Source organism: Bos mutus, chromosome 5 (assembly GCF_027580195.1).
Source record: "Bos mutus isolate GX-2022 chromosome 5, NWIPB_WYAK_1.1, whole genome shotgun sequence".
NCBI classification, from domain to species: Eukaryota; Metazoa; Chordata; class Mammalia; order Artiodactyla; family Bovidae; genus Bos; species Bos mutus.
The window spans coordinates 113,636,873-113,659,710 of NC_091621.1; the positions used below are offsets into that span (position 1 = coordinate 113,636,873).

The 22,838-nt window shown below is 54.0% G+C and overlaps 1 protein-coding gene across 3 annotated transcripts in view; it reads right to left on the reverse strand.

Annotated features, from left to right (window-relative positions):
* The window catches only part of TSPAN11 (tetraspanin 11), a 62,134-nt gene that overhangs the window by 13,455 nt on the left and 25,841 nt on the right, over positions 1 to 22,838 (reverse strand). For all 3 annotated transcript variants that reach the window (XM_070371753.1, XM_070371754.1, XM_070371755.1), the window contains 2 exons: positions 19,115 to 19,209; positions 6,774 to 6,965 (listed from right to left, as the gene is read on the reverse strand). In XM_070371753.1, coding sequence (XP_070227854.1) covers positions 6,774 to 6,965; positions 19,115 to 19,198 — 276 coding nt within the window. In that variant the 5' untranslated portion in view covers positions 19,199 to 19,209. The remainder of the gene's footprint in view (positions 1 to 6,773; positions 6,966 to 19,114; positions 19,210 to 22,838) is intronic.

A 22,838-nucleotide genomic window follows, 5' to 3' on the forward strand; every position in this document is an offset into this window, starting at 1 on the left:
CCACACCCTTCCTCCTGACCCCGTCTGACTCCTGGGACTCAGGCCTATCCAACCCACGGCGATGTTCGCCGTCCGGCTCTGACCTGCATCTCGTCCTGTCCCCCTGCTCTGCAGGGTGAAAGGAACGCACCCACACCCACTCCTCCCAGACCCCTGCCCTTTGCTGAGTTTTGTGACCGCCTCCCAATCCTGTACTCAGCCCTGCCCCCCGTCCTTCCAGAACTGACCCCCCAAATCTTGGTCTGATAGAAACCAGTAATGAGATTTCCAAGGACAGCTCTAGGAACCTCTGCCCCAGAGCCCTCCATTAGGACAGGCCCCTTCCAAACACGCCAGACCGGACCCTAGTCACAGAATGGACCAGCCTGCTAAGACAGAACAGGACCCAAACGTTCACCTCCACCCTGTACCATCTACCAACATTTTTTTTTTTTCTTTAATTCTCTAATGGAGTAGTTTGCACTGGAAGAAAAGGTGGATAGTTTCTAAAGCTACGGATCCCAAATGAAGCTGAAACAGCACAACCCTTTCTGAACCAATCTGATACCTTCTTTAATGAGAGACTCCACAGGAACCATGCAAAAATATTCCTCCTTGTGACATTAAGGTGATTAATTAGCAAGTGGGTCTTCAGATGGACTTACCCTGCCTGTATCTGGGGCAAGCCGAGCCCCAGATACAGTTTCTGAGATGGATTCACTGATGCCCACGAGACCAGGCAACTTAGCCCAGCTGGTGCTGTCCTTGAGGTCAGTTTTAAGAACTTTATACCACTGGACTTTGGGAATTTCTCCCTGGGACTGCTTCTGCCACAAAGAAGGGGGTTTGGACAAAGGTTTTCTCCTCTGTCTCCTCCACAATCAGCACAGTCAGGGATGGAAACCAAGCCACAGCTGGCTCGGTGTCCAGGCAGGTGGGGGTGAGGCAGAGATACTGGCCGGCTTAACCCAGAGACAGTCTTGACTCTCTCCGGTGGGGAGAGAGCAGAGTCAGGTGCGGCTGAGCTTGAGTCTCGGGAAGAAGAGCCGGCCCGCAGCCCCCAGCTTGGCTGTGTGATCTGATCACGGCCATGGGAGGGTCAGGGAGCTTGGAACAGCCAAAGAGGCTGGACCGGAAAAGACAGAGCCAGCTGTTTGAGCAGCAGTGACCTCAGGCCACGTTATTTGCTGGCAATTAACTGCCGGCTGGAGGCAGGCAGGGCTCGGGGCGCAGCTGCCTACTTGTTCGTGCAGAAAAGTGAGGATGTGGATTTTGGAGCCTGGAGCCATTCCAGTAACAAAATGTCACTGTTGGAAGGATGAAGGTGACCTCTACCCTCCTGGCCCCAGCCCAGCCACAGTGACTCCACCGGGCCGGGGGCTGCTCTGCAGGACGCCGGGGTGTGCTCTGGTTCCTGTCTGATGCTGATACCTGAGCTGGCCTGAGAGGCTGGGAGCAGAGAGAGGGCCAGGCTGGGAGGGGAGTTTTTCCTCTCCACATCAGCTCTGCTCCACGGCCAGCCCTCGCCAGGCCATCCTTGCTGGGCACTTGCTTGTGAAATAAGGTTTGTGTGGAGCCCTAGACCAAGGCCACAGGTGCAGAGTACCACACCAAGGTCATCTCCAGAACTGACAGAGGCCCATAGCAACTGTTGCCATGAGCCCCCCTGACTTGCGACCCAGGGACTGAATCCCCGTCTCTTGCATCTCATGCATTGGCAGGTGGGTTCTTTACCTCTAGTGCCACCTGGGAAGCCCCAGCTATGTTAGACTCATCTCCAGCTCAGCCGAAGGCCTTCTCTGGTGCACTCACAGCTGACCCCTGCACCCCAGCGCTCTGCAGCCTGACCCCCACTTCCGAGTGGGCCAGGTGGTGGGTAGCCAGGTGACCGGCCCCTAGTCCTCACCTCTGTGTTTCCCTTTGCACCCAGAATGCCAACCATGGACCCCGAGTCACGACAAGCTGAGTACCCACTCCCTGTGTGGGAGCCCTCCAGGAAGTGGGGACAGAGGCGGCCGGGACAGGGGAAGGGCCTGGACCAAGCCAGGGTGATGGCCGTGTGACCTCGGGCAAGTCTGTTTTTCTGGGGCTGCAGTGAGGGTGGGGTGGTTCACCCCTTGGCCGCCAGGGAGCCCCTTCCTGTGCAGCCCCTAACCTCAGCAAGGCCAGGGAGGAGGAGGCTGACGGGAGGATCTGAGAGGAAGGGGCTAAGTCTCGCAGGCGACCGACCGTGTGCTGTCCTGGTGGGGTGCAGAGCCGAGTTCAGCCCAGGCCCCAGCTGGGAGACTGGGCCCCTGGGTGACTGCATGGGGCACCTTCTGGACGGCTCCTGGGGCTACTCATACCTGATTCCCCAAGAGCCTGGCGAGGGTCCTCTTGCCCACTCCCCGCCCCCACTGCCCCAAATCAAGCAGATAAGCAGAGGCCCTCTCTGATGGGGCAGAGTCAGGGTTCCCCAGGCCTCGGCTGTAGGACCCATTCCTTTGACACACGCAGGTGGTGACACCAAGATCAGAATGCCACCAACGGATGAGGCTGTGACCACCTGTCTGGGTGACTGGTGGGGCCCTGACAAAGTAAGGAATGGGTGAGAAAACAGCCTGGGGAGGGACTTCCCTGGCAGCCCAGTGGTTAAGACTCTGTGCTTCCAATGCAAGGGGCACAGGTTTGATCCCCGGTCAGGGAACTAAGATCTCACATACCACATGGGGTGGCCGCCCCACTCCTCCAAAAAAAAAGAAAGAAACCAGCTTGGGGAGGACATGGTCAAAACCATGGACATGGAGATCCAGGCACCCTTTCTGCCACCCTGTCCCCTGCTTCTATTGAGAGAGTGGCCCAGCCAAGATGTGGGGACCCTGGGAGTCACGGCCCTAAGAATAACTCCATTTATTTAGGCTCCTTCTCAAAGGAGCTGGTGCTGGTGATGCAAATGATAATTATAGCCACACTTGATGATCTTTATATAATGTGGTGACTCGTTTCCTAAGACCTAAAATACTGTCTTGTTCTCTTCATGCTTCCCCCCAGCCCCCCGTATGGGGATGGGGACATCAAGGTGGCCAGGAGGGGCCAGGTGACTTCCAAGGGGTCCCCGAGCAGGCTGCACGAGATACAGTTTCTACTCCAGCCCTGACTGCCCGGGTTAATGAAGCCCAATGGAAGTGCTGCAACTTGGGGTCTCCTCATTTTCAAAACTGGTTCTAGAACTTCTTCCTTCAACTCCCTCCCCTAAATATAAAAGAAGCCCTAATGAAGACCCAGCTGAGCCTGAACCACCCATTCTCATCTTCATCTGACTGAAGATGTGAGCGTTCAGAGCCCGCATTCAAAACTCTAAAAACATCCCTTGCTTTCGATCAGGGTAGCATCTGTCTTGGTCATCATCTTGGACTGGGCTGGCCTGAATGACCCGGCTCATTCACGCAGGCTGCGCTAAAAAAGAAGAGCTGGCGTGAATAATTTAAATCTTGCTCCCTTTCCCCTTTTGCAGATTTCCGACTTCTCGCTGATCATGATTTCGGCACCAGCGAAGACGTACTATTCCTGTCCCTGATGAACATTTCCTTCTGGGGAAAGTGACTCTGAGGGGCTGCAGATGTGCTGGAGGAAGGGCTCGGGCCGGGACAGATGCCGTGCCCGTGGGAGCCGGCTGGCCCTCACCCGGCAGCTCGAGGGAAGCTTTTGATGTCGGGCCCCTTCCTCGGCCTGAGCTAAGCTGGACATAGACTCTTCGGATGCCTGGTCCTTCATCTCCCCCTCTCCTCTTCAGGGGCCACTTTAGATAGCATTCCACTCACTGCACTTCTCCTTTAGCTGACTCAAGGTTTCAAAAGGAAGTCAGACACGGAGGGGGAGAGAAGAAACGAAACCAGGAAGGAAACTCCAGAAACCACAGAACGCTTTTAAACTGCCTTAATCATCCCCGCTTGCCTCCAAATGGGAGCCTGGGTTTTAAAATGTCTACTTGGGTTAACCAGAGAAAAAGTCTGATAGCCGTCTTCTTGGTTAAAACATTCTGATGCTCAGTAATTCAGGGGCTGTGGGCCAACAGGAGGATGACTCAGGGTCTGCCCCCTCACCTGTGTTCAGTCCCCAGACTGGGTCTGTTTCTGACTCTTTCAAGGGTCGGGCAGGGAAAAGCAAAGGAAGAAGACACCAGGTTTTGAGGTTTGCTGTCTGTAAGCCGTGGGCTCCACACTCCTAGATAGGTGTGTGTGTGTGTGTGTGCGTGCGCGCGCACACACAAGCACTTTCTCCTGACCTCACTTTCGAGGGGATGCCTCTCTGAAGTGTCTAGTTAGTGATGCTGGGGCACAGAGACCATTGGTTCTGTGTAGATGGAAGTGAACGCAGGCAGGAGGGTCAAGGTGGGGCTGAAAAGGACGATAGCATCTCATAGCAGCCTGTCCAGCAGCCCCTGTGGCCCCTGTCCTGCCACCAGGCCCAGGGAGATGAGAGGTCTGTTTTCTGACCTTCCAAAGCTCAGAAGGGTGAAAGGTGTGCTCCGGGGCCACAGGCCCAAGCTTCTGGCCTTCCTGGGTCTCCGCATCTTCCCTGCATGGTTGCTCCCCTCCACCTACCTCCCCAGGGCAGGTCTCAGACCACGTGATGGTCTGGCTGTGACTGGGGAGGCCGGATGGCGGGACAGGTCTCACAGATGGACGGTGTAGGAAGGGGAGGCTGCGGTCGGTGCTGGGCAGGTTGGTTATGAACCCCTTGGCTCTCCTCTGGTCCCCAAGGACGCCAAGGGGAAGAGCCCAGTGGCCCCAGCCCCTGTAAGCCTCTGTCCCATCACAGCTGGACCTCCCTGCCCCCATCACACTGCATCCCTGGTCACTCAATCAGGCCCTGTATTCTCTCTTATCCAGCTTACAGTGGTCTGATCAGGGGCATCAGCAGGCTCACTGGGACTCTGGCGTGGGGGACATTGTTGGAGACGGGCTGGCTCAGGGCACCCCTGTCCTATGGCTGGAAGGACAGGTCAGGTCAAAGCCAAGCTCTGGAGGCTGGTCCCTGTGGGCCTTCAGCCCCTCCCCCTTTCCCCGGGAGCCACATCCGCATGGCCTGCACCTTGCTCTGGGCGATCCTCAGAGCAGAACTAAGAACTTCTTCCAGGCAGGGGAGAGCGGTCCCGCTGAGCCTGGACCGCAGACTGCTGCATCCAGAGCTAAAACTAGGTTACGGCTGGTGAGAGAGGCCCGGGGCTCAGCCCCTCCAGATGGAGCTTCCTCTCCCTGGTCGGATGTGCGGGTCCCAGGCTGCTGGGTCAGCAGTGGGCACGTAAAGACGGGCGGGGGGTGGGGACTGACCTCAAGGCTTCTTCTCGTCACCTGATTCCTGTAGCTCAACCTGGTTCCTCACTGAGACTCAGACTGGATCTGCCTTGACCCTTCCTGTCTATGTCTGAATGTTTTGCAGCTTCCCTCCCCTGCCCTGGTGGCTCAGATGGTAAAGAATCCGCCAGCAGTGCAGAAGACCTGGGTTCGATCTCTGGGTGGAAAAGATCCCCTGGAGGAGGGCATGGCAACCCACTCCAGTATTCTTGCCTGGAGAACCCCATGGACAGAAGATCCTGGCGGGCTACAGTCCATGGGGTTGCAAAGAGTTGGGTGCAACTGAGCGACTAACACTTCTTAATTACTGTCCACACAGGGCTTGTGGTTGGGGACGTGAAGGGGGAGATGCCAGCCGGGCCCCAGGGAGCCTGATCTGTTGACAGGTGCCCAGGAGGGAGGGAAGGAGGGAGGGTCAGGCCTGGGAGTCCAGAGTGGGACTCCAGCTTCTGCCTCCTCGGGTATAGCCCTGACTTCCTTCCCTGGTGCTCAGGGTCAGCGGTGGTGGTGGGGGGCACTCTTCCCAGCTTCCCAGGGGGTGTTTGTCAAGGAGCCTGTGCCTACCCCATCCATGAAACAAACACCTGCCTGAACGATCCCACCTGAGTCTGACCAAGCTTCTACATCCAACTCCCAAAGCATCATCAGGACGGCATGGGAAAGTCCAGACGGGGAGGGAGCAGAGCCATCAATGAAATGGCTTCCTCCAGCAGGTACATTGCGAGGAAGAGTCAGAGATTGATGGGGAGCGGAGAGACCGAGAGAGACCCGAGGGACAACTCGGCTGACTTTAACACACAGACCTCACTTCCATCCTGATTCAAATAAACTGGAAAAAAAAAAAAAAAAAGAATAGCTTATGGCTCAACGGGGGAAATCTGAAATTGCCTGGTTATTTCATGATATTAAGGATCGGCTCTTAATGGTTTCTAGGTGTGATAACGGTCTTGTCGTTACCCTTTCTAAAAAGAGAATCCTGATTTTTGAGGTATACCCTGAGGCACTGACAGATGCCGTGCTGTCTGGGGTCTCGGGTGGGGGCGGGGCAGGGGGCAGGCAGAGAGGATTGGCTCTGAGATGGTGGAGGTGAGTCTGGGTGATGACACGAGCTTCATGAAAACGTTCTTTCATTTTAGCCTATGTTTGAAAATCGCCATGATAAAACCTGGACAGAGGAAGAAGAGGAGGAGACAGGAAGGAGGTGAGGGAGCAGCTTTGCCACCACCAGCGAGGTGTCCTCCTGGCTTAGGTCCTAATAAGAACCTGGAGACGGTGGCAAACAGCCGGCCCGTGGCTGCCCACCCCTCCCCAGCCTGCCCTCTGCAGGCCTCAGAGCCGGGGCCGGTGTCCCCGAGTGGGGCTCTCAGCACGGAGCCTGGTTGGGGTCAGGGGGGAAACAGGTGGTCGGAGGCCCCGGGCAGGTGGCCCCCTCCTCCCTGCTGGTGGGCAGGCACTCACCGCAGAGAGGCAGCCCCTGTCCTCGCGGATGACGGCGCCAAAGCCCAGGAAGCCGGTCACCATGACGAGGGCGCCCGCGAAGATGAGGATGTAGGCAGAGGCGGCGAAGGTGCTGGAGGCCAGGACGCCGAGGTAGCCGCTCTTCTCCACCAGGGTCCAGACGCCCACGGCCATAACCGCGGCGCCCCCCACCTGCGGGACACGGGGTCTGAGCACCCACTCCGCATGGGACCCTTCTCGCCCATCCACTCGCTTGGTCCTTGGAGGAGCCCGAGGGAAGGGTCTGGCTGCCCATTTTGCAGATGGGGAAACAGAGGCTTGTCCATGGTCGAGGGGAGAAGCAGGGACAGGGCAAGAATCCGGGTCTGGCCCCCCAGTCCCGTTTCCCACCATGATGCCCGAGCCTCTCTGTCACGAGTCAGGGACACTTCAGTCGTGGGGACCCCTCCTGCCATTCTGCCGCTCGTGTCCCTGGAGGGGCGCTTTCACAAGCCCCCTTCTCATCGCCCTGGGGGGCCACACGACTGGGCTTCTTCCCTGCGCTCTGCCAATGGAGGACAAGCCCCCAGAAGAAGGGGAGCTGCCTGAGGGCCACCTCTAATGGGAGACACGGGGCAGGGCTGGCTCCAGCTCTGGGCCCTGGCCTGTGGCTCAACCGTGCTGCCCCCTCAGCAGAAGGGACACGTGCCCCACAGGCTGGAGTCGCTCTGGGACAGCAGGACATTGAGCAGGAGGGGAGGAGTCCTGTTTGCTGACTGATCCTTTCTAGCCCTGATCCCAGGAAGGGGCCCTGGGAACACACCTGCCCTGTTCCTCCTACAGTGAGGCTCAGCGACCCTTCCTGTGATGCCGGGCAGAGTGTGTGTGCCTGTGTGTGTGTCCTCCAGGGGCCGGACGGGGACCTCTGCGGGCGAGTGGGGGCTCCTTAACCATGGGTCTGCCCCAGACACCTGTAGGACTCAACTTCCCATGTCCTCTTCCGAGCTTTACAAGAGTCCAGGAGGCTCAGGGCAGGTAGGTGGGAGCGCACATTTCCCCTCTTTTGCACATGAAGAAATGGAGGCTGGAGGGACTAGAATGTGCTCACGAGCACAGCCCTCAAGTTTCAAGACTGAGACGAAGATCCAGGTCTGCTGAGGGCCAATCCGAGTATGCCATCCTGGGACTGCGCACTCTGGGCTGGGAGGCTCTCGACTCACTCCTGCTTTTCAGATACACGTGTTTCCTTCTAAGGACCATTTTATCCCCCTTAGCACCTCCAGCAGGTTAAGAGAACCACCTCTGAGTGGAATCCACCTGCTCTGATTCCATGACGCATTTTTTTCCTCACACTGTAACATCTCTAAGATCAAGATTTTTTGCAGTCTCTTGGACTGCAAGGAGATCATACTAGTCAATCCTAAAGGAAATCGACCCTGAATATTCATTGGAATGACTGATGCTGAAGCGGAAGCTCCAGTACTTTGGCCACCTGATTCAAAGAGCCGACTCATTGGAAAAGACCCTGATGCTGGGAAAGATTGAAGGAGGGAGAAGAAGGGGATGACAGAGGAGGAGATGGTTTGATGGTATCACTGACTCAGTGGACATAAATTTGAGCAAACTCCAGAAGATAACGAAGGACAGGGAAGCCTGGTGTGCTGCAGTCCTTGGGCTCCCAAAGAGTCGGACACGACTGAGTGACCGAACACCAACAACAAAGATCAAGATACGTCTTACGGTTGATGGCATCTGACAACCACACTTGGCAGCACTCCTGCCTTGTACTGAAAACAAGGGTGTATCTTCCAAGTGATGGTATCTTAGATTTGATGAAATCCTGGCCTATGACGGACTTTCCAGTCCTCTGAGGGCATGGGCTATCTCTGGCCATGCAATCTCCATGACCAGTAAGGGATTTCTTACAACTGGGTCCGCGGGATTGTGTCAAGTGAGGGTTTCCAGCAAAATATTCAGCACATATTCTTTCTGCCCCTACAGTCCACCTGAGAAGGTTGGGGTTGAGGGCCTCAGCTGTACATAACTAGCTGTGTGACCTAAAGATGGTCCCTGAACCTCTCTGGGCCTCATGTCTCCATCTCTCAAACAATGGAGGTGTATTAGGCCAGGGGTTCCCAACCTCTAATCACCAAGGGCCCCTTTAATGACTTTCTCCCAGGGGTCTTAGGTTTTGAAGGGCTTCTGTCTACCAAACGCAGTGTATTACATGATAATTCATTTCTCATTTCTTATTAATCAAAGGCACATGCTACTACCAAGAAGAGATTCTGAGCAGCACGAAACAGCCAACGTGACCACGCTGAGTGGCTCTAACTTTTAGCACGTGTAGGGTCTTTAGAGAAACCTGCACATGATCCACGAGGCTTGTCGACCCCACAGGCTTACACTGGATCTAGAACCACCCAAAGGGACGGGCATGGACTGCCCCAGGGACACCTAACCCACTGAGAATCTGGTAAACAGCTCTGCACACAGTGCCCAGAGAAGTGCCATCCACATGAACTAACGTGCCCTGCTTCAGGGGTCGTGGTCCCATCTTGCATAGACAACGACCCCAGCGTAGATGCCTCTGGGGGCCCCCGCCATCTCTCATCCCCTAAGACAGCACTCCTCAGTCGCGCTGCGCTGCCTGGGGACCCTGGAGCATCACACAGGTGACTGGGGGTGGGACTGCCATGGTTCCTTTACCAAGTTCCAGTAGCTTCCAGTTGAGAACCATTACATAGTTTCCTAGTTAACAGGGGTCAGTGTTCTGTCCCCCTTCCCCGAGCAGGACCCCAAGAACACCTTCCCTTTGGGCCACCATCTGGAGGCGCCTGGCCGGGCTCTGGACTGCCCACCTCCTTCCCTGTCTGCGTCAGGGTGCTTGCAGTGATGGGAGCTTTGGGGTATAAGGTGGGGTAACGAGGACCAGGATTTTCAGTCCAAAGGGATGAAAATCAGATTATGCAAGAAAGGAAAAGACTATGTGCTCCCAGGAGAGGAGCACACTGACCCCTAAAGGAAGAGCGCATCCTGCGGTCACAGATGGGCTGGGGTCTCACAAGGCAGGTGGGGCCGCAGCTTAGGCACGGTGGCAGCAGGCCCCTGCCCACACAGGAGGGTCTGGGTGGACACAGTGCCCTGATTTGGGTCTGGAAAGCAACAAACCCAGACTGGTTCTGACATCCAGAAATCAGGAGGCGAGTCCGAGTCAGTGGGGCCCCCAACCCTCCCCTGGGGTATCCCATGCGTCTTCTGGGGACACGGAGTGGGTTTCAAGTCCTCCAGGGGGATGTCCTCCTTGGGATCCAGTTGGCTCTTTGGAAAATCATCTTTAGGGACTTCCCTGGTTAGTCTAGTGGTTAAGACTTTGCCTTCTAATGCAGGGGGAGTGGGTTTGATCCCTGGTCGGGGAGGTAAAATCCCATATGCCTTGTGGCCCAAAGCCCAAAAGACACACAAAAACACCCAGAGCACTCGTAGCTTTCGCCAAGCAGTTCTGAGAGGTCAGGTCAGCAGAAAGAGCAGTGGGAGAGACCCCGGGGGAGGACGGTTCGGGCTGGAGCCAAACGACCCCGCTGAGCTGGGCAGACGGCTATTCGCATAGAGTTGATCCAACAGCATTTGGCTCTTTGCAGAAACTGGGTTGGTTTCCTGTGGAATATTAGGTACATCTTTCAAAACCAGAGCCTGCAGCCAATCAGCCAGAAAAACCCTGCAGAGGGTGAAGCTGGCCTTCTTACCCACGAGGACACACACAGGCCGGGAGGGGCGGCAGGGCACCCAGGCCGTGTAATTTTAGGAACGGCCCACTTATAGAAGAGAAACATGGCCAAAAAGTCGCTTGTCATCACGGGGAGGATTAGCCTGAGTGGCCGCACACGCTGGTTCGGAGAGACCTCAGGCTGCAGGCAGAAAAGGAAAGCAGGCAGAATGGAAAAGTTACTGCAGGTTTTCCTTGTCTTGTGTGGCCGCTGAAAGGTTTTCTGTGCTGGGGTTGGTGGAGGACCGGCCGGTGGAGCAGGCCCAGGATGGTGGGGGTCCCAGTGGAGGGACCCTGGACAGGAGTGGGATCGCCCAGGTGACAGTGTTGTCCTCTCCCTTAAGTGTTTGCTGCAGGCCTCCAGGGGCCAAGCACCACCTGGACTGGAAGGACTGGGAGCTGGATGTGAGTTCACCCAGTCAGAACCACTTCTGTCCTCCAGCTCCCCACCCCTGGCAGCCTCATCAACGGGACCGCCACTGCCCAAACCAACCAGCCCCCCAGGGTCACTCTGGACTCTTCACTCTCCTGCAGGGACAGCAGGGGCCTGTCCCCCTCTGACCTCATAGCTCACCATCTGCCACCCCAAGTGCTGCCACGGCTTTTCGTCCCCCGACCCCACCCTGGAGAAGGCTCTTGAGAGTCCCTTGGACAGCATGGAGATCAAGGACATCAAACCAGTCCATCCTTAAGGAAATCAACCCTGAATACTCATTGGAAGGACTGATGCTGAAGCTCCAATACTTTGGCCACCTGATGCGAAGAGGGGACTCATTGGAAAAGACCCTGATGCTGGAAAAGATTGAGGGTGAGAGGAGAAGGGGACGACAGAGGATGAGATGGTTGGATGGCATCACTGACTCAATGGACATGAGTTTGATCAAGCTCCAGGAGACAGTGCAGACCAGAGGAACCTGGCATGCTGCAGTCCATGGGGTCGCAACAGTAGGACATGACTTAGCAACTGAACAACAGCCCACCCTGTCCTCCTGGTCCCTGCTCACTCCAGAGGCAGTGTGTGTGCTTCCAGGGCTGACCAGCTGGGATCCCCACCGAAAAATCGCCCCCAGCACCCAGCACCCAAGGCCCCCAGCCCAGACTCAGGCGTGGATTCCTCCAAGCAAACTGTCTGGTTTCTGGGCCGCATCAGGGACAGCTCAGAGCAGTCACCCCAGGCTTCCTTCTGGACCAGCCTCCCCACCGTGGCCCTGGGCAGACCAGATGAGCAACCCCGCCCCAAGCAGGGCCTGTCCCCCAGCAGATGCTGCAGCTCAGAGAGGCAGATGCCCAGGCACCATGGGGTCCTGTGACTTCGGCATCTTAAGATGGGACGTGGCAGAAACGCCAGCCATGGGGCCCCTCATGTTCTTCCTCAGATGGCCTGCTTCAGGAGGTGGGCACAGGCCTCATTCTGTGGGGGTGATGGTGAGCAGTGAAGGCTTCTCCTCTCAGCGGGGAGGTGAGCAGAGTCTCTTCCTTCCCTGAGGACCCTGGAGGGGTGCTCTCAAGACGCCTCTCTCCCCCTGGCTCGGCAAGTCCTCCATCACAGCTGCCTCCCGCCTTGGCCCATGTCCTCCCACAGGATCCCAGGAATCTCCCGGAGGCCGAGCCCCATGGGCCCCTAAGGGAGATGCCCACCCGGCAGCCAGCACCCCAGACAGCACAGAGCTTCCGGAGCAGAGATGCCTCTCCAGGGAAGGGAGCCGCTGCTCCCCGGTTCTCCCAGCCCGCGCAGCTCCTGAGAGGCTGGGAAAGCCTTGATTATTAACATAGCCAAGCAGCTAATTAAAACAATAAGTTAGAGAGCACCACTGCAAGAGGGATGGGAACTGTAGGGACCCGTGTAGGACACAGGAGGGCGAGTAAAGCATTTCCTAGCAAGCCTGAGTCACGCTCATTTTAGAATCATGAAAGGATTGGCATTTTGGTTCCTGACCCAGAGCTGTATCCTGCTGGTGAGATGGGCACGATCAACTCTGCGTTAATGGAACTGCATGGTGGGGTGGGGCAGTCAGGGGCAGGTGATGGTGAAGGATGGGGGGCAGGCGTGGGATGAGGCGGGGGCAGGGGTCCGGAGGTGGGGCGGAGCTTAGATGTAGAATGTGAGTGTGTACTGTCATGCTGCTTCAGTTTTGCTTATATTCTTCGCACTCTGTGTGTCTAAACTGCCCATGCCATCAAAACACATCTTAATCCGGGTTCAACCCTGACCCCTGGGGACATTTGGGAGTTCACAAGGGCATCAGCGGGGTGGGTCTAAGGCTGTGGTTACATGTCCGTGGTCTATGGAGATGGAAGAGCAGCGGACTCAGAGTCAGAAAGCCCAGAACTGACCTCTGGGAATCATCTCAGCTGACATTTTATCATCTACAGAACGGGAGTGAGGATAATTACAGAGTGCTTGTAGGATCTTTTTGGAGAGTGAGATGATTTATAACCCTCAAACTGTGCTGCACTGGCAGCTGGTGGAGGCTTGGTTTAAAATCTCATCAAGACCTTGCACTGCATAACTGGCACCTGAATCTCCCCCCCACCAACCCCCATCCCATTGCTCTGGGTGTTTCAAACTTTGGCATGTAACCATTCAGGGCTGTGAGATAAACTTGGTGGGATGGATGTAACCTGCACTAAAGGGCTTCCCAGGTGGCTCAGTGGTAAAGAATCCACCTGCTAATGCAGGAAGCATGGGAGACATGGGTTCGATCCCTGGGTCGGGAAGATCCCCTGGAGGAGGAAATGGCAACCCACTCCAGTATTCTTGCCCGGAGAATCCCATGGACAGAGGAGCCTGGTGGGTTGAGGTCCACGGGGTCACAAAAAGCTGGATAGGACTTAGCGACTAACAGCAAGAGCAACAGCACCCTGCACTAAAACGCAGAACAGAACACCCACCATGAGACGGAGGAGAAAATACGAGTGCACAGCACACTGAAAGGTAAGTTTAGCTTCATGGAGGCGTTTCTTGTGCGTTCATGAACTGCTTACATGGGTCGTGATCCCCAAAGCCATCAAGTCAGAGATATGGACACAGAAAGCTTTTGGAGGTTAGGCAGACCCCTTAGTCTAATCCCCGTAGCAACGCAGAGCAGCTAAGCATGCAGTAAGTGCCAGAAATAAGAGGGAAATGTTTTCCTCGATACTAATCTTTAATTCTTACAGGTACTGGTAGTCCCACACGACGTATGAAAACAGCGAGGCTCGGTGGGATGAAGTGATTTGCCTAATGTCTTAGTCTGCTCAAGGTTGCCATGATAAAACACCATAGCTGGGCAACTTAAACAGAAATTTATTTCCATTTCTCACAGTTTTGGAGGTGGGAAGTCCTGAAAATAAGGTGCCGGCTGATTCAGTTTTGGTAAGGATCTTCTTTGCCTACGGACAGCTGTCTTCCCACTGTGTCCTCACGTGTCCTCTGGAGAGTGCTCTCCTCCTCCACTTAAGGCCACCAACCCTATGAATTAGGACCCCACCTTTATGATCTCCTGTGAGTGCATGCATGCTAAGTCGCTTCAGTCGTGTCTGACTCCTTGTGACTCTGTGGACTGTAGCCCAGCAGGCTCCACTGTCCGTGGGATTCTCCAGGCAAGAATACTCCTTCTCCAGGGGATCTTCCCGACCCAGGGATTGAACTCAAGTCTCCTGCATTGGCAGGTGGATTCTTCACCACTAGCGCCACCTGGGAAGCCTCTTATGACCTTCAGTTCAGTTCAGTTCAGTTCAGTCGCTCAGTCGTGTCCGACTTTTTGCGACCCCATGGACTGCAACACGCCAGGCCTCCCTGTCCATCACCAACTCCCAAAGCTTACTCACATTTATGTCCATTGAGTTGGTGATGCCATCCAGCCATCTCCTCCTCAATCGTCCCCTTCTCCTCCTGCCTTCAATCTTCCCCAGCATCAGGGTCTTTTCCATTGAGTCAGTTCTTCACATCAGGAGGCCAAAGGATTGGAGTTTCAGTTCAACATCAGTCCTTCCAATGAATATTCAGGACTGATTTCCTTTAGGATGGACTGGTTGGTTCTCTTTGCAGTCCAATGGACTCTCAAGAATCTTCTCCAACACCACAGTTCAAAAGCATCAATTCTTCGGCGCTCAGCTTTCTTTATAGTCCAACTCTCATATCCATACATGACTACTGGAAAAACCATAGCCTTGACTAGACAGACCTTTGTTGGCAAAGTAATGTCTCTGCTTTTTAATATGCTGTCTAGATTGGTCATAACTTTTCTTCCAAGGAGTAAATGTTTTTTAATTTCATGGCTGCAATCACCATCTGCAGTATTTTGGAGCCCCCAAAATAAAGTCTGTCACTGTTTCCCCATCTATTTGCCATGAAGTGATGGGACCAGATGCCATGATCTTAGTTTTCTGAAAGTTGAGCTTTAAGCCAACTTTTTCACTCTCCTCTTTCACTTTCATCAAGAGGCTCTTTAGTTCTTCTTCACTGTCTGCCCTAAGGGTGGTGTCATCTGCATATCTGAGATTACTAATATTTCTCCTGGCAATCTTGATTCCAGCTTGTGCTTCATCCAGCCCAGTGTTTCTTATGATGTACTCTGCATATAAGTTAAATAAGCTGGGTGACAATATACAGTCTTGACGTACTCCTTTCCCAATTTGGAACCAATCTGTTGTTCCATGTCCAGTTCTAACTGTTGCTTCCTGACCTGTATACAGATTTCTCAAGAGGCAGGTCTTATGACCTTACTTAACCTTCAGATCAGATCAGATCAGTCACTCAGTCGTGTCCGACTCTTTGAGACCCCGTGAATCGCAGCACGCCAGGCCTCCTAAATGTCCTGTCTTCAAATAGAGCCTCACTGATGACTCAGGCTTCAACACATGAATCCCAATGGGTCACAGTTCAGTCCACAGCACCATGACAGTAAACAATATGCTCTGAATTTGAGCTGGAACTTGAGCCTGAGTCTTCCTGGCATGCTCTACTGTGTCACTAATTCATGGGCTTCCCAGATGGCACTAGTGGTAAAGAACCTGCTTGCTGATGCAGGAGACATAAGAGATGCAGGTTGGATCCCTGTGTCGGGAAGATCCCCTGGAAGAGGGCACAGCAACCCACTCCAATATTCTTGTCTGGAGAATCCCATGGACAGAGGAGCCTGCTACAGTTCATAGGATTGCAAAGAGTTGGACACGACTGAAGCGACTTAGCACATACCTCCAGGACACTGGGAACACGTAGGACTCGGAGCTGGAGGCAATGGATGACATCAGAGCCGATGGTCAAGCACACAACTCAGGGATTGGAGAGAGGTGCCTCCAGCTCTGGGGCTTTAGGCAGATGGCTTCCCCCTTGGTAACCCGGGGCTCTCACAGAGCTGTTCACAGCCCCGGGGCACTGGGAGGTTATCTAGGATGATGCAGGTGGAAGCACAGCCCAGGGAGCCCTCAGCTGTGAGCTCAACGGACGCAGAAAGCTTTGTCCACAGACATACTCCAAGGGCCCACAGCAGGGCTTGGCACTTAGCATCTGCTTAATAAATGCCATGGACTGGATTTTCAATTATCGTTGACCAGAATACCTGGATGTCAGCTCCAGCTTGCTTATCACAACAATACAGTAAGGAGGAATCTGAACTGACTGAGCCTGCTCCCTGTTGGTGACGAGGATAACGGAGGTACGGCCACCAGGGCTGATCCGAGCATGGCAAGGGATGATCCACGGAAGGTCTTTATCCAGGGGAGTCCCCACAAATCCTCCCATTAGGAGAACCTGGGCTTTCTTACTCTCTCCCAGCCGGATCTGGACGGTGTACCAAGGAGATGCACGGGGCAGGATCACTGTTCTGACAAGGAAATGTTTGGAGTGTTCACCCCAATCAATCTGCCTCTGCCGTCTAGGGCGCCTTCCGCGGCTGTGCTTGGGGTGGGGGGAGGGGCTGCTGCTGCTGCTGCTGCTGCTAAGTTGCTTCAGTCGTGTCCGACTCTGTGCGACCCCATGGACTGCAGCCCACCAGGCTCCTCCATCCATGGGATTTTCCAGGCAAGAGTACTGGAGTGGGGTGCCTTGCCTTCTCTGGCGGGGAGGGGCGGTGGACGGCAAATGGGGGGTATCTGGGGACCCTCCCTGGTGCTCTACACAGATTCTATGGGGAAGGGGGAAGAGGTGGGGATCTCTGGGGGGTGGAGAGCACCCACAGTGCAGACACTGGCTCTGATATGCGTCTTATAAGAGGGGCTGCTCCGAGGGGAGGACCAGCCACTGGACTCTGGGATGTGTGGAAGGGGTCCTCGAGGACAAGATCTCTCCCTGGAGAATTCTTGAAAATTCCCAGGGACTCTGTGTGCCGCCAAATGCATGGGGCTGGGCTCTGCCGTGGGAGAAGGAAGACCAGGGGTCTGTCCCATGTCTATTGAGATAGTAGGGAGTCCGGGGAACAGATGCCAGAACCTCAAAGCTTGAACCTTTGAAACTGACCATCCCCTGCATGGGGAGGAGACTTGGCTGACTGAGTCCCTGGAGGCTGGGCCGTGTTCAGCCAGACCCCCCGGGCAGGGGTATTTTTAACTCAGAGCAGGAGGTCTGTGTGGGGAGCTGACTTTGGACTTTTGGCCTCCAGAGCTATGAGACAACAAATTTCTGTTGTCTGAAGCCACCCAATTTATGCTCCTTTGTCAAGGCTTCTCAGCAGCCCAAGACAGTAAGATACTGGGACAATTTTTCCTTATTTATATTTTTCAGTATTTTAAGATTATTAAAGTAGATACATCAGACTTTCATGATCAGGAAAAGCATACTTCTTCTTTAAAAAAAAACCCTCACTCAGCGAGTATCCTAAACACCCCACTGGATTTATCTCTGGGAATCGGAAGTGTCTACACCCACAGAGCATACTGATCACATCCACGTGACTTTATTGTTCTACTGTCTTCCTCTATACAACTTCACTATTCCAGGAAACACTTGCCCAGGAAGATAAAAGGTGCAAATAAAATGAGTTTATGGTTTGTTTCAGGAACTTTGCGTTTAAACATGTATCAGATTGTTCAACTTCTGAATAGATAGCATCACATGTCTCCTCTCCAAGACTCTTTGAAACCTTGCCTCAGTGTGTGCATCAAATCTTAACTGCTGCGCCAGGACCCTTCCCCATATTAAGCAATTTCATTTATCTTAGTGAAAGACCGAAAAGGCAGACACAGCCTATCTCTGCCTCTGCCTTTCCGAGATGCTTCCAAGACTGTATCTTTTGCCATGGTAACAAGGAAATCTAGCCCAGCCTCATCGGCAGGTTGATCTGGTGGCATTTGGGGCCTTCTACATCTCATGTATCCAAAATACTGCATTTATTGAGTGCCTTCTGTGTGCAGAGACGGAATCAAGCACTTTACATACAGACACCGTTTCAGGGCATCTGTGAAACACACCAATAAAAGATAAACTGAGACACATTCAAAATCTGAGGTTGATTTGAACAAAATCTGAGGTTGATCTGAATCCAGGCGGCGTCCCATCGAGCAGTTGAAAAGGAGCTCTTAGAGACGTATAACATGAAAGATTTTTCCAGGCAGGAGGGACGGGGAACAAGCACATTATTCAGGCAAAAATGCAGGTTTGTCACTGCAGAGCTAACTTTTGTTTAGCTGGGGATTCACTGGAAGGACTGATGCTGAAGCTGAAGCTTCAATACTTTGCCCACCTGATGCAAAGAGCAGACTCATTGAAAAGACCCTGATGCTGGGAAAGACTGAAGGCGGGAGGAGAAGGGGGCGACAGAGGATAAGATGGCTGGCCGGCATCACCGACTCAATGGACAAGAGTTTGAGCAAATTTCGGGAGACGATAAAGGACAGGGAAGCCTGGCATGCTGCAGTCCATGGGGTCGCAGAAAGAGTCGAACACGACTTACTGATGAACAACAACAGCCTCAGACAGCACAGATGAGCTGCTCACAGCAGAGCTGCCCACGCTGCCCACACCCTAGCCCTCCAGGCCCAGTGAGACCATCTCACAAAGTGATATACACACTCCAGTATCTGGCTACTTTGGGCACCTGATGGTATTCTGCTCCCGGTTACCCGGAGAGTTGTCTCAAGTGGACAGACTCCTCTGCTCCTAGAGGACCTAGTCTGGGCAGTTTCCTGGGGCGGGGTCACTATGGAGACCATTCCCCAAGCACAGAGGCATCCTGCCCCGCGCCCTGCTGTTCCCCACCCCAGCCCAGGACTTGCGTCTCTCTGCCTCAGGCCTGGAGAATGTGCGTCATAAGAGGCAAATGGGCTTCAAACACAAAGAAGCAGTTATTAGAAGCCGTCACACTTCCCGCCAGGCCCCAGGGCCTCGAGCTATGGCTGGGAAGGCAGAGTGGACCCCGTGGGCTGAGGAGGCTGGGATACAAGCGAGGCTGAGCATCCTTCTCTCAGAGGCCGTGACGCTGCCCATGCCAACCTGTGGACTGAGACTTTCATTCCTTCTCAGTAATAAATGCACACATTTGCTCTCAAGCAGGCAGAGTTTGCCCCTGCGTGGTCTTTGGAAAAGAAAAAAATCCACGCCAGAGTGATAACACAAAACAGCAAAGATGACTTGACTCACTCAGTGCTGGGGTAGCGGGGAGCGTGTTGGGGCACTTACCCAGAAGAAGAAGTTAAAGACGAAGAGCAAATACTTCAGGTAGACGGTCAGCCAGTCATCCTGCTCCACTTTGTAGTGGGCCATGGCTGCTGGGCCTGCAAAGAAGACACATGCATGGCCAGGGCGTCCAGAGAGTCAGCCTCACCAGCCCAGAGCCAGGCTGCCCGGTGAGGCTCCTTTCAAGGGGCTCCTAAGCCTGTCTGACCGGGGGCTCTGAGGTTGCGGGTGTGCAACCCTGAGTAAAGAACAGAAAAACCCAGAGGCCACTGGACATACAATGGAGGTGACCCAGACAGAATTTTCTAGGCCTGTGGATCTTGGTTTGCCCCCTCTGACGTAGGTCTAACCTGCAAGTCTTCCCACCAATTTTGCACCTTCCTGCTGTATTCTTTTTAAATAGGCTTTTCTGGTGGCTCAGATGGTAAAGAATCCGCCTGCAGTGCAGACCTGGGTTTGATCCCTGAGTCGGAAAGGTCTCCCGGAGAAGGGAACAGCTACCCACTCGAGTATTCTAGCCTGGAGAATTCCATGGCTGTGCTGGGTCTTAGTGGTGATGTGTGGGACCTTTAGTTGTGACACATGGGATCTTTAGCTGTGGCACGTGAGCTCTTGGTTGCGGTATGTAGGATCTAGTTCCCTGCCCAGGGATCGAACCTGGGCCCCCCACAATGGGAGTGCAGAGTCTAAGCCACTGGACCACCAGGGAAGTCTCCAGTCCTGTTGTGCTCTTACTCTCTGCCCTGTCTCAGCAGGGTTGCCAGACACAAGTGCGTGAATGCACACAACACACACACACACACACTCAGTGCACCTGCTTTGCAGTGGAATCCTGCATCGTTTGAATAGGACCTTTGCACATGTAGGTGAGGCGTGAACCTCAAACCAGAGCACCGTGCTCGGAAAGGGCCTCAATGATCCCCAGCCCACCTTGCCTGCCCCCAGCACATCGACTTTCCAAAGAAGGAAATGGGTCAGCGGGCTGAGTGGCTTGGCAGGAGGAAGACAAGAGCTCTGGAGCCCAGCTCCTGGGTTCCAACCCTGATCTGTCACAGCCACGTGAGAATCTGGGTAGTTAGGGAACCTCTTGTCCTCCATGTCCTCATCTGGACAGGAGGAAATGATGACGATGCCTGCATGGCGGGATGTCTTGCAGACTCGATGGGATGGTCTCTGTGAGGGGCTGACCATAGTCCCCAGCATGGGGTAAATCTCGGTTGGCTATTTTGATTACCTGGGGCAGGGATTAAAATCAGGATGTCAGCCGTAGAACTCCTAGTCTTTGCCCCAGAGCCATGCTCCCTCCCCTAGCCCTGGTGGATGCCCACTGGTGGGCTCCTTGGGCACTGGCGTCAGTGAGATGAGAAAGTGAAGGGTCACTGTGCCCGGGGGTCTCATTTGCATCTAAGATCCAATAGCAGCCTCTGTGGTCTCTACTCGGGCTCCTCGTCTCCTGGGAACCCGTACACACACACGCTAACACTCAACATAGCTGCTCATTAAGGAATTGCCCCTTTAGGGGGACCTCTTTTATTCCAGACCCAGAGCAGCAAAGCCATCGTTCTGCCCACCTCTGTCTCCTTCTCCACAGTTCCCACCACTGTCCGATCAGGCTCTTCCTCTACCGCCTTGCCCACTCTTGGTGACTGGTACTGGTCCGACCCAGATTATTTCCTCCAGAGCCACTGCTCTGTGATTTATTTTGAGCTCAGGGGCTCCTGAGACAAGGCAAGAGGAAGAGAGAAAAGAAGAGGTGGATGTCTTATTTGGGATTTCTATTTGCAGACCTCAAATAAGGTAATTTAAGACTTTGTCTTCTCATTAAAAAAAGACAAAACCCATTTTCTTCCAATTTAGTCTGAGAGGTAGGGTGGCAGAAAAAATACAGAAGGAGAAAAAAGGAAGCCCTATAAAAAAGTGGCTGGAGTTGGCTAGGCGACTGACCCAGGAGCTATTACACAGTCATCATGCAGGTCACCAGGCGGGTCCCTAAGAAGGGACCCTCTGGGCCAGTGGGCTCGGCCTCTCCTGTCTGTATTCTCCTCTCCCTGTGTCTGGTCCTCCCCTCCCAGCCGGGGCCCACTGGATCCATGCACCAGAGCCTTCTCTTGACCCGCAAACCGAGGTATCAAGATACTCCGAAGGGAACTGTATTTAAGAGTTCAGGCAGGTGACAGGACTTAACTAGAATTACACATTGCTAATGGCAAAGTTTCAGCCACTAGGGGTAGAGAAGACAGAACCGCAAGGGTCTGTGGAATGTCAGGGTCAGTACAAACCTCTGGGCTCACTTAATCCAAACTTCTGCAGAAGAAATGAGGAAATTAACACACATCTGAGTTAAGTCACACATTTTAACATAACCTCTCTCAAGTCACATGGCTAATGGTTTCCTATCCTCCCTGTTGTGTGCTTCTTCCATGGGGCCCTACCATCTATGGGGCCCTCTGCTGGGGGTGGCAGAGGTCCCCAGAGAAGTATCAGAACCAGCTTGGAGCCAGATGCCTGGATGCGAAATCTAGCCTTGTCATTTCCTGGCTGTGTGACATGGGGCAAGTTACTTAACCTCTCTGTGCAGCTGACACTGAGCATTTATCACGTGCCAAGCCCAGGACTAAGTGCTTTACACACATGATCTCGTTCCAGCTACCCAACAGCCCTAAGAAGTAGTAGTTGTTGTTGTTCAGTCACTCAGTCGTGCCTGACTCTTTGCAACTCCATGGACTGCAGCACACCAGGCTTCCCTGTCCGGAACACCTCCTGGAATTTGCTTAAATTCATGTCTATTGAGTCGAAGATGCCAGATGGATGAGATGGTATGAAATAGAGTTACTCTCATTTTGCTAGATAAACAAACTGAGACTCCAACAGGTTAAATAACTCGTCCGAGTTACAGAGCAAATAAGTGGTAAAACCGGAACAGAACGAGGAGCTTCTGACTCAGCCCAAGCCCTTATCCACCATGCACTGCTGTTGGGACCAGAGCTGCCAGGGGAAGGGAGCTAGAAGGACCGAGGCTGCTGGCTTTCCTAACACTTCCCCCTCAGCCTTAGGACCAGAAGCCCCCATTTCAGTTGGGTACCTGGCCACCTGGAGTGGATGACACTTTCCAGCCCCCCGCCCTGCTGGGTACTGCCAGGATTAACTGATGGCAGAGGGCACGGAAGCATAAGCAGTATATGCACCTTCTTAAAGTAACATTTTTGGGTGAACGTTTCCCGTGTGTTTGAAAAGGTAAACCCTGTCACCATGAGCTGCCATTGTTCTATAGCCATCAATTAGGTCAAACTTTCTAGTTGTGCTTTTTACAGCTTCAGTCTTACTGATTTTATGTCTGCTCGCTCTGCCGCTACTGCTGCTGCTAAGTCGCTTCAGTCGTGTTTGACTCTGTGCGACCCCATGGACTGTGGCCTACCACGCTCCTCCGTCCATGGGATTTTCCAGGCAAGAGTACTGGAGTGGGGTGCCATTGCCTTCTCCGCTGCTTGCTCTGCTGCTGCTGCTGCTGCTAAGTCGCTTCAGTCGTGTCCGACTCTGTGCGACCCCATAGACGGCAGCCCACCAGGCTTCCCCGTCCCTGGGATTCTCTAGGCAAGAACACTGGAGTGGGTTGCCATTTCCTTCTCCAATGCATGAAAGTGAAAAGTGAAAGTGAAGTCGCTCAGTTGTGTCCGACTCTGTGCGACCCCATGGATTGCAGCCTACCAGGCTCCTCCGTCCATGGGAT